Source organism: Emydura macquarii, unplaced genomic scaffold, assembly GCF_026122565.2.
Source record: "Emydura macquarii macquarii isolate MOO-44397 ecotype Brisbane River unplaced genomic scaffold, CSIRO-AGI_Emac_v2 contig_587, whole genome shotgun sequence".
NCBI classification, from domain to species: domain Eukaryota; kingdom Metazoa; phylum Chordata; order Testudines; family Chelidae; genus Emydura; species Emydura macquarii.
The window spans coordinates 3,093,450-3,108,438 of NW_027130724.1; the positions used below are offsets into that span (position 1 = coordinate 3,093,450).

A 14,989-nucleotide genomic window follows, 5' to 3' on the forward strand; every position below is an offset into this window, starting at 1 on the left:
AGCAATAGCTCTGACAGTATCAGAAGTTAGTATCCATGGCAATAGATGCTAGCTACACTTTATTTAAACAGAAAATAAGACAACTTAACAATTTGCTTAATAAACATTTTGCCCCATGTAAACGCCCCCCAAACTTCGCTCACTAACATGCCACTGCCCTACCCCTTGTTCCTCTAGCAGGAAGTCAGCAGCCTCAGTAACATCTTTTAAATGTTTCCTAGCTTGCCATGAAGAAAGCAGAATAATTGTTTAGTTAAGCAGTCGCAACTTTCACCATTTCTTAGTTGTGCAGTATGTAGATCTTGCATGAAATCAGCATCCCCTCCCCATACCCCAGCTGACCCCTTGATGTCAGGGCTCAGGATTTGTGACCACTAAAGCAAGGAGTTTCAACTATTTCTGTAGCACCCTCGGCTTCTTAAAATCCCAGAGTGCCCTATTCCCTCACCACCTGACATGAGTAACTGAGTGCCTTCAACAGACGTTACGAGGATCCTGCAGGGGTGAAGAATAGGACTCAAATTTCTGAGACTATGCTCATTAGTCAGTCTTTCATCCAACCACAGGGGAAGCCGAGTAAGCTAGCACTTTGCTCACTTAGTAGTCGGCAACAAAGATAAGACAGGCTCGAGCCATGTCATCTCCTCCAGCATTGTTACCTCTTTTCTCTCCACGTCGGCTTGGATTTTCGCTTGAGTAACAGCAGCCTCCCGGAAGGAGGAGCTTGCTTGTTTAGCCTGTTCAATCAGGGTCTTCAATTGCTGGGCTGTGTTGAGTAAGGAGTTGACCATCTCCTCCAGGTACAGCCAGCTCCGCTGTTCTGTCATCTCCAGTCCATTCACTACTGAGGGGGATATAGCTTTGGTGGGGGTAGTGGGTGGCACAGCCAAGGCAGGAAGCGACGTCAACACTGAATATTAAGAAAACAAAACAAAGAACACAGGGTTAAAATGTTTCGACTCCACAAGATGCTTCTTTTCATATCTCAGTCAGAAATTTCGTCCAGCTAAGACCCAACTAAACAAATACAATCAAGCCACTCAACAGAACACAGTGACAGAGGTGTGTGAAGTGATCCCTGCTGGAGCTTTCAAACGTGACAGCTGAAGAACATATGCTCTTGAAAAACTTAATTCAGGGTGAGAGAGGGGTCTTGAAAGCCTATTTCTTATTAGGGGAAGGAATAATTACAGTGCAACTCTAGGGAAAAGTAACGCAGTCAACTGGACAGCTTAGGTTTTTAGAATCTAGGTAGGCATGGAAGACAGATTGGGGCCCTATAAGCATATTAATTGGCTGTTTCTGCTACAGTGATTAGCTACAGAATAGTTAAGGTTCACATTTGTCTCCTTTAGGTTTTAACAGCTACATATTAAGATGAGTATGTGTATTGGAGGCAGTTCATGCTCACAGCTATTGTTTCAAGCTGTCTGCAAAATTCAAGAAGACAAACTGCATTTATTTATATCTGATTCACATTTTGGAGGATTTCTTCACAACCATGCGGGCTAGAAACATTTTTGTTGTTGTTGTTTTAAATGATAGTTTAGATTTCAGGACATAACTCTGCAGCACAATTCTGAGAAAAATCCCTGGCCACAAAATCCACAGGACCCTGAATATATTGAAAAGCTCTTTGAGGGATGAAATTCTCATTCTTGTAAAGTGTCACAATTCTTCTAGAAACCTTATGAAAGAGATAACGGTGCAGTGAGATAGGCTAGCAGGCTTCTATTGTTGCCAAAATGTTCAAAATTAGATGATGCTGAAAGTTAATACATTCATATTAAAGTACCTATGTAAGGTCTGATTTTCAGAGATGTTCAGTTTATATTGGTAGGAGTTGGAAGCATTTAGCTCCTCTGAAAATCAGGTCTCATTTAATTACCTAAAATAAAAGTAGGTGTGTAACTTCAGAGACCCATACGTGAAAGTGCTGGCTTGTAACTATGCCCTCTGTAAAATAAGTTGAATGGGATCACATAGGATAGTGTGTACTTGTGTAGATCAAGATATACACTCTTGTTCCTAGCTTCACAGATGGAATCAGTCAGTTGAGCCACTGTAGCAGGAACAGGACCACAACAGAAGCCCTTCTAGCTTAAGGAGAAGAACATAGAGAAATGATTATTCTCATCAGCAATGGATAACTGGAAGGATAGGCAGGCCAGAAACTGTAAGAAATAGCTTCGTTTGTTGTAAGCAGATGGAGCTGTGACCTGAGAATTACAGCTCACAGAGCCATGGATAAGCAGAAGCACATGCAACTGTTACCTTGGAATTTGACATTCCTGAGTGTACCCCTGGACTTGACAGTATTGCAGTCACCATTTTGCATGTTCAACCACTGCCAGCTGAAAACCAAATATCGCATAGCTAGCAAAATCTTAGACCTTTGTGCGACAAGATCAGACAGCTGCATAATTCCAGTTTGCTAATCAGAATGGGAGGATGGCACAGAAAGTTATGGAAAAGAGTGAGTGAATAGTGACCTTAGTTTTAGGTGCCCTGACATACTTTTGTTATGGCTAGAAATATTCTGAGATAATGAATGGTTTGTTGGAATTAAGAGAATTGGTGACCCAGCAGAGGTTACTATGGTGACCCAGTAGGAGTCACTAAATTATGTGCTTTGTTAGAGTTAGCTATAAAAGATTAAGTAAAAGTAAATACTTCGGAGCAGTCCAAGGGAGCTTTTCTTCGGGCAAGGAGCTGACACCTAAACTCCCCAGCAGCTGGACGGAAAGAGGGCCCCTGGAAACCCGGCTGGTGATCACTCGAAACCATCTCAGACTGTGGGTAACTACCTGGGATGTCCTAAACCTATTGCGTATGTGTGTGCTTAATATCTAATAAATAGTAGTTTTAGATAAGAGTACTCATTTGTATTAATCAATTATCAGACGAAAGAGCTGTGTTCTCATTGATTTATTCCTGACACCGCCTGGAGAGAAACAGTTAAGTTATCACTGCTTTGGGTTCTGAAAAACCCCAGGAAACACAACAGCCAGGACTGTCCTTGTTTGCCTTATTCTCACATAAAGCAATTAGTTAAGAGAGAGTTACAGCTGACTGTGTTGCAGAGGAGTGCGGCCAACCCCTTTCTCTCATCAAAAACATTCACACACATACACACACACACCTTCTACCTCTTTTAAAAAAATCCCTAAATGTAAGAACTAAGTTCAGGTAGTCAGGCCCCCATTGCCACATATTTCTGCTTCACTCACTATCAGCTAAACTAACATACAGTGAAGCAGGGACCAGAAGTCTCATGCATTGTCTTTGCAAGTGTTAAAGGTTCACGTCAAACTGACTCATGTAACCTGTGGGAGGCTGGCTGCACTAGCATTCATTGTAACATAGAATCTTTAATCAAAATATGAGATTAATACCAAATAATGAACATTTCACAGACTGTTGCTGCATCTTCCCAAAAGTTATATTCTAAAACTCCCTGAGAGTCTAATTATGGCTAAGTCAGACACACATGCTAAAGCCAGGGTGTATTAGAAAGAATAAAACCATTTTTCTTTGCTCCCTGCCATGAATTTTTCATACTTATATTGCTAAACAGGACCTATGAAAGAATTTAGCAAAATCCCACCAACTTTCAAAATACATTAGTTATCCATATATGTATTTATATTGTGTCAGTCACAGGAAGAGTATCTAGGAGTGTCAAAAATGGTCAAATGAACTGCAGTGTTGTGATGAAAATGAATTAATTCCAGATTTACCAGGTAAACACCCGCTCTTGCTATTAACCAGGCTGTAGATGAGGGGCATCCAGTTCTGAAAAAAGTTTACATTAAATTTTAAAAAAATATATTATTCCAAAGGTTCACTGAAGTTAGCTTGGAATGAAACATTCAGTGACATAAGATACCTTGCAATCCACAACATCTGTGACACGGCAGAGTGCACTCACAAATCTCTCATTTGCACCTCTTTATATCCAATAATGTTCAGCCCGGTCACAGATCTTTGGCTTCCTCTTCAATTGGACACACCCCTGAATGTACTGTGCTGGTGAAGTCACCTTCACTAGGGAACATCACTGGAGCCTTTAACTGGCCTAGAAGGGATTGAGTAAGCGCCCCTAGTGCTATATTGTACAGCTTCACAAATTGTGTTATTTAACTATTATTTTACACTCTTTGGGATATAAAATAATAAGAACCTGTTTTCAAAACTGTGCTGAATTGTAAAGAACAGCACTTGCCACCTGACCCCAGAAGGCTGGGATCTAACATTTCAGGGTGTCACAGTGGATGCTCCTCTTAACTTGACCTCTCAACATATTCCGCTCACAGTGAAATCTTACTCAATTTGAGAAACCCTCTTTTTAATCAGATCTGTTAGCTATAAACGTGTGGTGACACAATCTGGTATGTATTTCAAGAGTTTTTCCCAGGCAGTATATTTAGAAAGTCTTTTGCTGTTATATTTGGCTATGAAGATGAAACAATTTGTGACAGGGATTCACAGAGCAAATCAAGCAGAGCCTTCAGCTTCATAAGGCTAGCAAACCCCAGTATAGCTTGCCATTGCCAAAGCAGATACCTATGAGTATACTAGGCACAAAAAGTCACTTTTTAAAAATATTCAATGGCAATTTTATACATTAGTGACAGAATCATTCCTACAGACAAATACTATTGGTCACAGAGCACTGTCCAAACCAGCTGGAAATAATGACGTTAAGGATATAATAATGGTGTTTTCAATTCCCACCACTGTCTGATGATTTCCTTTTAGAAGGATCAGAATAAAATTTCTCTCCCTGCCGAGTTTGTCTTTCCTCCATTTGGCATAGGCAGATTCTCCTCTACCTCCTGCATGATGAATACACCTGATTGTAACGGTGCTTTCAGTAACAACTTCAATCACACCTCCTGCTCAGGCCATGTCTTCATATAGTGCAGCAGCATTGTTAAGGAGGTTAGCTCAGCTCTGAAGAGAGTGTTTGCAATGTAAATGCTGCTGCAGGGCACAAAATATTGTTTTCACTAAAATGGTGGCTATAGGCTCCAGAGTTATGTTTGAAAGTTTACTACAGGGGAGGTTCTTGAAAATAAAACAAGAGACCAGAGTTGAAATCTTCAAAGTCTCCTAAGGGATCTGGAGGCACAATTCCCTGTAACTTTAATGGGAACTGGCACTTTCCTAGCTTTGAAAAAAACAGCCTAGGTATTTGGAATCATGGGGATATTTTCATTAGATACTTACAGCCCTGGAGGCTGGGATCTCCTCAGCAGTGGTGAAAGCAAAGCCAGAGAAAACTACCTTTTTGTCCTCTTTTGCTTAGGAGAATTCAGTACAGTGGAACCTAACTATAAGAAACCCAGATACAGTGAAATACCATTTCTAGGCGCCAATTCAGGAAAGCATACCTGACCATTTTACATATGGGCTTATGTTATAAGCACATACTTCAAGGTAAGCACAAGCTTAAGTGCTGTCCTGAATAGGGATGGGTTGGTGTGCTTTCCTGAACTTGGGCAGTACTGAAGTAGAATGGAAGTCCTCAATTGCTTCAGTACAACACAATGTGTGAAATGCAGTTCTGACTGTAGCGAAGTTAGTCTGCTCAGTGAAGCTGTCGTCAAGAAAAGTGATTCACTGCATCAAATACTGAACATTCAGTAAATCAAGGACTGAAATAAATGTAATAACAAGTTAGCATTTTTCAGGTCATAATTTACCACTTGATATACAAACGACAAAAGCAAGACAAATCTCATCATGAATTTAGATGAGGTTAACATTTCCTGAAAATCAGAAGTAGCAGACTATATGATATGGTATGTTGGACATGTGACCTTAACTGATGGGTAGCATTGTATGTGTAGGAACATGAAGCAGCTGACTGACAGTTAGCCCTAAAGCCCTTATTAAGATAATAAATTAAACAGATGTTTGCACACTATACTCATAGTACTATTTGTATTTAGAGGCAGACAGGAGCCATGCCCATCCTTTCATAAGAGATTGTTTGCTAACGATTTTTTCCAATGCTGGATTTTCTACACAATAAGAACAACGTTTGACATTTGATAACACTATCTAATAGGAAGTATTTGTGCTTGCTCAATGTTAGCACAAGACTCAGTAAATGCCAGCCAATGTTTACAAACTTCATTCACCTCCTCTGTGAAAAGACCAATATTAGATCAATAGACTCAAGCCCTGAATGAGAAGCAAGGATTTAAATTTTATTTTTGACATAGCAGAAATTTATCACACTGCTCCACCCGATGGTGCAAAGTGTTGCTGTAAAATGTCTTACGCTATTTCAGAATTAAAAAGAACCAAAGTCTATCTGGAAAGATAGAATATATTACAAAGTTATTCCAATGCACACAAGTTAGCCATCTAGTTGAATAATTTTCACAGTTAACAAAAATTCTCACATGCCTACAAACTGATCAGCAGAGGTCTAGCGTCACTTTAAGAATACTATTATTGTAACATCTTGTATTATTGGCCACAACTCCAAAACCAGTAAATACAGGCTTTGCAGACATGTTTCCTACCCTGAAATATCTGTGCCATCATGCTGTACCAAAGCCCCATTTCTGTCAAAACAGAAGGCAAATACTGAAGAACATGAGTTGCCTGGTAATTATGTTATCAAATCTTTGCTTTGCAACTTGGACTTCAGTTTATCTGATAAATGCACTAAAAAATAGAAAGCTCTGATGAGGGTTAAAAAGGGAAGAGGAAATTAATTTTTCCTCCTGGCTTACAAGCTACCCAGCTCATTTCTGTATTTACATATCCATTTCTTGGAACATAGGAGAATTAATAAAGGAGCTTAAAAACTGTTCACCTTCAGCTCCTGAGTGTCAATAACCTCGGCATTTCATTAGCTGCCTCATGAATACACATCCATTTGGCTCCATGCTGAATAGCTTCATCGAATCACAGAAATTTAAGAAGCAAAAGGCCCTTTAGGCATCTAATCCAGCAACCAGTCAGAGCATAGTACTTGCCTGCTGCATGCTTGTTGTCCAGATTCGTTTTAAAGGGGCACCAGGAACTTAAAACAACTCAACACTTCTGTCTGGAATGTCTATTCCCTAGTAATTGTTACCAGTGACATATAAGATTAAGTGGAGGAGATCAGTGTTAGAGACTACTCTTTATAGCTGAATGCAAAAGTTACATTAATACAACATTAAGTTTGTACCAAATAATTTTATATAGTGTTCAGATCCCCACTGGGCATGCTTGGAGGTGATTTTTCAATTGCTTATAACTTTAGTTTTAAATTGCGCCACCCAAGCCTACTACAGGAAGAAGGATCATGTCTATGGATGAAAGGCACAGTTGTGGGAGTCAGGCATTCTGGGTTCTAATTCCTGGTTTCTGCCACTAATTTATGGTATGACTAGATAAGTTACTTAACCACAGTTTTCCACATCTACAGAATTGTGATAACACTTGCCTCGCTCATAGGGTACTGTAAGGCTTATTTGTTTGTAAAATGCTTTAAGATACTCAGAGGAAAGGCACAATAGTAAAGTGCAAAGTGCTATAACATGTTTCCCAGTTACAGGAAAAATGGCTGAAGTTTGAGACAGGTGTCAGATTTTTAAAAAATAAATTTCAATTCACCTCTGGGCTGAGACAACTTTCCCTGTCAGCAAAAGATATGAACCACTTATTCCAATGGAAATTTGCATTCCAGTGATCAATACACTCACTACCAATTCTTTCTTATGCAAAATGGCACAATGGAAACTCTATGAGCCTGCTCCCGCTCCCACCGAAAACTGGTCTCAGCTGGGGCCTTTAGGTGTTACTGCTATACAAATAAATAGCAGCAGCGTATCTCCCCTTAATTAATTTAAATAGGTGCAACCTCTATAAACATAAAGCATTTTGGCAACATTTAGTGACCAAGCTCTTTCTTGAAATCCCACTATGCACAAGCGTTTTTCAGGAAAACCTATCAATGCTAAGCCACCGAAAATTAATATATTAGACAAACTTCCACTGACGTGTAGAACACACAGCATCTCTAAGATGCCACCTTCCTTGTCAGTACAATAAGGATCTACCTATTAAATTATTTTCAAACCAAGATCTGTCCCAGCAATGAGAACAGGAATTCAAGAGACACAAACCTTATGAAGGACATATTTCAATCACATAAAAAATTTGCCATTCTTTCAGACTGGTACTTTTAATTGGTATGGGTGGAAAGTTGTTTTGCTCGTACAGTGTAATTCTGTTTAAACAAAGATTGGCCACGTTTCTTGACAAACAGCAAAAGAATCCATATTTTGGTTATTTACTTTACCAGAACCCTTCTGTACAGATTACTGGAACTGATAAGAGAAAACATTGCAAATCATAAGATTTGTGCTAATTTTTTTAAACTAAGTAGTAGAAAATAAATTTGATTTTTCTGTGCAAAAGACTATAATCACACTAAATTTGAATTTTAGAGTCAGCTGCATGCGAATTGAGTGGGAAAGGGTACCTCAAATACAAGACTTTATTAGTAAAATCAGCCAAAGCTCCTGATTGACATCACCAAGATTCAGCTTTGTGAAAAAGTGCTAAAGGAAACCTCTATCAGATTTAGGAAGAGGGATTTTACTGTAACCCTGTGTGATACAAAACAACAAATAAAGGTTCTTAAGGTTTCAAAGAAAAAATGGAAAACCCTCTACAAAGAACAAAATTCTGCCCTCTCCCAACCTTAACCTTAGTCTAGCTAAGGAATATAGGAGGAAATTTACTTCTCTGTAGTAATCATTAGCTAAGGAAGAAGTGGGGGTTATGGGGCAAACCCAGGCAATGTAAACTGTGGCTTAGAGAGACTAAACTTACCTATTTTGGGATGGGAAGTTGGCAGTGCAGCTTCTGGAAAAGGTGAAATCTGACAATTGTCCTGATAACTTGGATAGTGAGGTTCTGGATGACTGACACGGCAAGGTTGCTGGACATTAGTGTCTTGTACTATTGAAAAAAAGAATGGTATTATAAATCCCCAAAGGATGTTACAAGTTGCTTTTTGTATTTAAATTGACGTGGGTTTCCAAAAGCTGTGTAACTACTGTATAAGCATTATGAATGCTTCTGGAAACAGTGGTCTGATTTGACATTGCTTCCAGGCAAGGAGTTGGTCCAGTGTTACTCTGTATGAGTCTCCTCTTTCACTTTTTAAGGTTTCTACAAAGACTACCATCCCTGCCTTCCATACTTACCTCTATATTGTCACTATCATCCAAAGATTCCACAATGCATGATACAAATTTTATGATTCTCAAAAATGGCACAGCACAGATGTTCAGGGTTTGCCCACAGTCCCACAGTATATCTAAAGCAGGGCTGGCACTAGAACCCACATCTCTTGGCTTCTAATTCTGTGTGCTAGACCCTAGGCCAAGAATAACTACAGGTAAGCAAGCATGGGTCTGAACTGCAATGTTCAGCAGTCTCTCACACCACCCCTTAAATAGGTCTGCATTATACTAGAGCCGTGGTTCTCAACCTGTGGCCTGAGGGCCAAAAGTGGCCCGTGGGGGCTTTCAAAGTGGCCCACTGCTCCCCTCCCATTGGCTGTAGAAGGGAGCTGCTGCCTAAGTACCCAGGCAGAGTGCGTTGCTGCGGGGCTAAAAGAACGATGCAGGTGCCTTGCTGCATCCAAGGGGATGGGAGATCAGTACTTCCCTCCACCTTGGTGTAACAGGGAACATGGCAAAATGTTCCTGGATCCATAAGTGCTGGGGTCCCTGCAGGAGCTGGAAGGAGGGGAGCACTGATCTCCCGTCCCCCTGGCTGCAGAACGGATCCCCTGTCTAGGGACCCAGCTGGAACGCATGGCGTTACAGGACATGTGTGGATTCCCTACTACAGCCAGGGGGACGGGAGATCAGCAAGGAGGGAGGCAACCTCCTCGCTGAACAACTTCCATCTGGCTGCAGTGGGGGGGAGGGGCTGCTGGTGGAGACTAGTGGTCCTTCAGGGTTGTAAAAATTATATCTGTGGCTCTCGAGTCAAAAAGGTTGGGAACCACTGTACTAGAGTGACTCAGAATATCCTTTTCTCCTCATTCCTTTGTCTTTTCATGTTGTGCACCTCAATATTGCATACAAGGCATGAGCCTGTACCAAACAAGAGAAGAGAAAGTTAACAAAGCCCAAATACTAATCCAGCTCAAAACTCACATCCCTCCTGGCAGATTGCATTATTTTATGTTCTACTCCCTCTGTGCTCAGTGTTTCCTCTCCAACTATCTGAAAGTCACTGCACTAAATTAAAGTTCATTAGTCTACCTCCTTCTGGAAAACAATACACTGTACGTAACTTACATTGAAGTCTGGTGGCTAATAATCACTTGCAAATAAATAACTCTTATAAAACAGCAACAACAATATGCAGCTGCATTTTTCATTTTCAATATGTTTAATAATTTACTTAGGAGCTCTCACATAGCACTCTTCATCATTAGACCTCACAGCACTCTACAAAAAGTCAGTATCATTATCCTTATGTTGCAGATGGGGAAACTGAGGCACAGAGCAGTGAAACAACTTGCCCAAGGTCACAGAGCAGACCAGCGAGAAAGCCAGGATTAGCACACAGGTCTTGTGCATCCCCACACTGCCCCCCAAACATTATCTCACCATGTTCTATCACTACAGCACTGTATCTTAAAGTAAGCTTCCCACACTAGTTTTGCATCCACAAAAACTTGGCCCTGCAAAATTGTTTGCATAAAAAGTGCACACACAAGACTTCAGGAGATATTCAGAGGATGGGTTGAGGCCCCGTCAGAAGCTTTGCCCATACTATTAAATTTTAGTGACACTATTCTACACGTTGCAAGGTTAATACAAATAAATCTTTAGTTCCACTGAGCTTGCCTTCAGATTGTATTCATTTTATATGTAATTTGCAGGCTGGTAGTGTGCATAGGTTACAGACACAGAGTTTAAAGCCCAAGGGACCAGCAGATCATCTAGTCTAACCTCCTATATATCACAGACCACCAACACTGCCCAGCACCCACACGCTAAATCCAATAACCAAAATGAGACTAAAACTATTACAGCCCACAGGAAACTAGACTATTACATGCCATAGGCAGAGAACAGGAGGAACTAAGTTGTACCAGTGCCCAAAGCCCCTGCAATGGCAAGGAAATAATTAAGTGAGATATACTCAGATGATACTGCAAGTGACCCATACCACATGCTGCAGAAGGCGGCAAAAAACCCCTCAGATTTTACAATAAACACATAGAAAGAAGACTTAAAAACAAATTACAGGGTGCAAAAAACTTGGACTTGATTTCACCCAAACTCTAAAGCAAAAAAGACACTATGCTATTTTCAGGTATGTATTGGTATTTGTTCCTTCTGTCAGAATTACTTGAATTGCCAGATGAGCTCTTAATTCATCACATCGTTTTTACTTTCCACTGTATGGCCTTCAAGTAATACCTGAATTATTATTAAAAGAGTAGGGGGAAAATATTTCTCTCTATTTTTTCAGTTTATTTTGGAGATTTAACAGCATTTTTCATCCAGTCAGTTTCACTGCACAGACAGTTTTCCCTTTTTGTGGGTTGCTTTTTCAGAGCAACAGGGGAAGAGGAAAAAAACCTGGAAGATGGGTCTGTAAAAAACAAAAATTACCAGGGAGGAGATAGAGGCAGGTGCAGTAACAAAGTATTTTTAACTCATTTTATGAAACTGACCAGATTTCAAGCTGATGGTGTCCTTTTGAGGAAAAGGGAAGGAATGATCTACACTCTTTGGTTAAGCCTTTGAAGAAAAGCCTTATAGCTGCTTTCAAAGCCCTTCTCCCTTTGGTAATGGGAGTTCAGAATCCCACACATGTATCATTACTGCAAACTGCAAATGTGTTTTGAGGACTTACCTGTGGCTCCAGTGAATACATCACCCTGGGTTGGACTTTCTGAGATGATAGCTGTAGCCTCCACGGTTGATGCACGGTCAAAGGTCAGAGCACCAGAGGTAGTGATCTGTCCTGAAGGAGTCACGGTGACTGGAAATAGCAGAAGCACTTTCATAATTAGTGCTCAACTCTGAAGCCTTGGTTGCTTAGCTGTTGATCTCCCTGTTCTGAATCATCCTAAGTCACAGAATTCACAGATCAGTAATTGACCTGTGTTACCAATATTTGGATTACACCTCCATCCCACAGAATGGCAAATGGAAACAAAAATCTCATCCTGGCTTCTGAATTCATTGCGCACACATCAGCTTCCCAGAGTCAAGGCTTATTTTAATCTCTGAAATATGAGGCCCAGATCAGTCTTGCAGTTTTATTCCTATTGCATTACAATCATTTCAAATCACTGTATGAGCCACAACACAGAAGCCTACTGAAAATAAAGCAACAGGGCCAGGAAATCCAACAAGGCAAATCTCTAATTCATGGAAATTTTAGAGAGAGCACCTGGTCTGAGAAAGAAACTACTCTGGCCTAAATATACTTCCACTATGGTTTGGTTCTTTGAATTAATATTACCTTATTTCCCTTAAAAGGTGACTGACGCTATTTATTCTTAGACAATGAACAATGTGTAATGCAAAAGCCACAAAATCCTTCCATACCGAAATTCCCATGACAGTGGGCGAGGGAGTTTAGAAAGATCTTAAAACAAAACTACCTTTTTAAACTCCCCTAATCAGCCTAAGGAAAGGAACCACACCTGCCATCTTTCATTTCTGTGCCTACTTTATGTTCAGATCTTTTCACAAAAACATACACACACAAGGTTGAAAAATGGCTGCAGATACTCATTCTCGCAAGGACCTGTTACAAGATGATGGCTGCCATTAGCAATGTTCAATAGCGTCATCTTTATTTCAGAAGCTTATCTGAGCATGTTAGAGAGCCAGAGAATGCGTGTTAAATTGTGTTTTTAAAAGAAAACTAATCACCAAAAACCAATTTCTGAATCCCCTGGAGAACAAGGCTTTGATCATGAGACTGAAGTCCGCATGATTTTGCAAGAGACAGAGTTAACTCAAATTCTGGACCTCTTCCCTTAAAATCAGATTGCTTTCCATTTCAACCAAACTTCCACTTAACTCCCATATATTTCTATATTTTTTTCTTTGTACTGTTGACAGTTAAATATTTTTCTTGGCTAACAAAAGCTTTCTTTCAGGCTTACATCCTTTCCGGCCCAACACATTCAGTCATGTCGCAATCCAGACAACGAGACTTCACTACCAGGCAGAGACAGTGAAGTCACATATACAGAACTGCAACATCATTAAAAGGTATCAGGAAGCGGAAGCAGACTGTTTATAGCAATGAACCTTTATTTTCACAAAGGCATCTTGGTAATCCAAAACAGTAAGAAAAAATACAGAGAGATTACATGGTAACTAGATAGGAGTTTAGTCTAATATATTCAGAGAAACCTTTTTGAAGGTGAAGATGGCCCTTACAGAAGCTCTCACTAAAAACTTCCAGGTCACAAAGACCATTCCAGTAGCTTAGATTGACTTCTAATATGTCTCAAGAAACAGTGTGAGGACGAATGCATGCTCTTGGAGAGAAAAAGACCAGCATAAGGAATGGAACCTGGGTCTCCTGAAGAGCACAAAGGGGTAAATTTTCAAAGTATTATTGCTTAACTCCCACTGAAAATCAATCAACAATAATTAAGCACCTAGTTTTGAAAAAATCTACCTCTAAACCCCTATGGAACAAGGTCAGGGCTCTACGGCTTTTGATGGCCCGATGGCCCAAGAGATTAGGATAGTGAATCCAGATTTCCAGTGCAGCAGGAAAAAAAAATACAATTCAAGTTTTGGTGAATATAAAAGGTTTTCAAGACTCTTAAAAAAACATTTTTCTAGAAACAGGTAAGGGGTCTCAGAGTCAAACATTTTTCTACTGAGTTTGCAACCCAACTATTGCAACACTGTACTCATGCATGAGAACTAAGAAGTGAAACTGACTAATCAGACCAGTCTAGTTTTACTATCCAGTCAAAATGACATGCCAAAGGTAAACAAACAAACTATCACATTTACTAAAGTCCTTCAGTTTGAATTCTCTAGAATGTCATTAATATGAAAATCTAATAAAAAAGACAAAATATAATTTATCTATCATGACAATGCTCCTCTGATAAAGAACTGGCAGATCTATTCCAGAAGGGAACTTACAAGTGGTAGCAGCTGTAGCAGGAAGCAAGGTGATGTTTTTGGGAGAATCCTTTTTCACTGGAGTTGTAGGCAGTTCATTTTCTTTTTTTCGCCTTTTATAAGGCACAAACAATCGTATCGGGCCACTCTGAGAGAAAGAGAAGTGAGCCGTTATAATAGGAGCTCTCTCTTATTAAGACTGTCCTTTTTGGACTCAATCATATTTGCTCTAACTCTCCAGGCACAGCTGGGAGCATACTGTTTTATATGTAGCAGCCATTCCTGAGAAATACAGAGCTAACCAACCACTGGGCTCTCCTGCTGTTGCATTTTGCCAAAAAGCCAATTAAGACTCCATCAGAGGGTTTTGCCTCTTCTCTTCAGGGCAAAGAGAACAGTTGAGATACACAATCTTTAAGGTATTATTGATCTCAACCCTTTCAATACAGCTGGTGTCATTCCACAGTCAGTACTAAAGATGGTCAAAATTGAAGGCTAAGATATCACCAGTCTCAGCAAACAGCATCTCCCAAAACCAGCTACCTACTTGTCTCAACAAAATCTGTACCTTCCCACCCCCACTACAAGACCAACTTAATATGTTACTCACTCATTTCACACAAAATGCCCGCTCCAGCTTAAAAGCCCGGAGTCAGTTCCTTACCATCATTATCTAAGGAGCAGCTCTGAACATCAAACAGGAGGAGTTCATTTGAAAGCACTGGCAAGAGGTTCTTCTTTCCTTACTTCCAATCATGAACAAAGCACGCTGCATCCACAATACTCCCAACCCCTTCCTATCCCAGGTTGCTCATGCCCTGAACTCCAATGGC

The 14,989-nt window shown here is 40.2% G+C and overlaps 1 protein-coding gene across 4 annotated transcripts in view; it reads right to left on the bottom strand.

The window, feature by feature from the left end:
* The window catches only part of DEAF1 (DEAF1 transcription factor), a 38,085-nt gene that overhangs the window by 14,965 nt on the left and 8,131 nt on the right, over positions 1 to 14,989 (bottom strand). For all 4 annotated transcript variants that reach the window (XM_067540525.1, XM_067540526.1, XM_067540524.1 and 1 more), the window contains 4 exons: positions 14,178 to 14,304; positions 11,905 to 12,033; positions 8,848 to 8,976; positions 660 to 910 (listed from right to left, as the gene is read on the bottom strand). In XM_067540525.1, the coding sequence (XP_067396626.1) occupies positions 660 to 910; positions 8,848 to 8,976; positions 11,905 to 12,033; positions 14,178 to 14,304 (636 nt within the window). The remainder of the gene's footprint in view (positions 1 to 659; positions 911 to 8,847; positions 8,977 to 11,904; positions 12,034 to 14,177; positions 14,305 to 14,989) is intronic.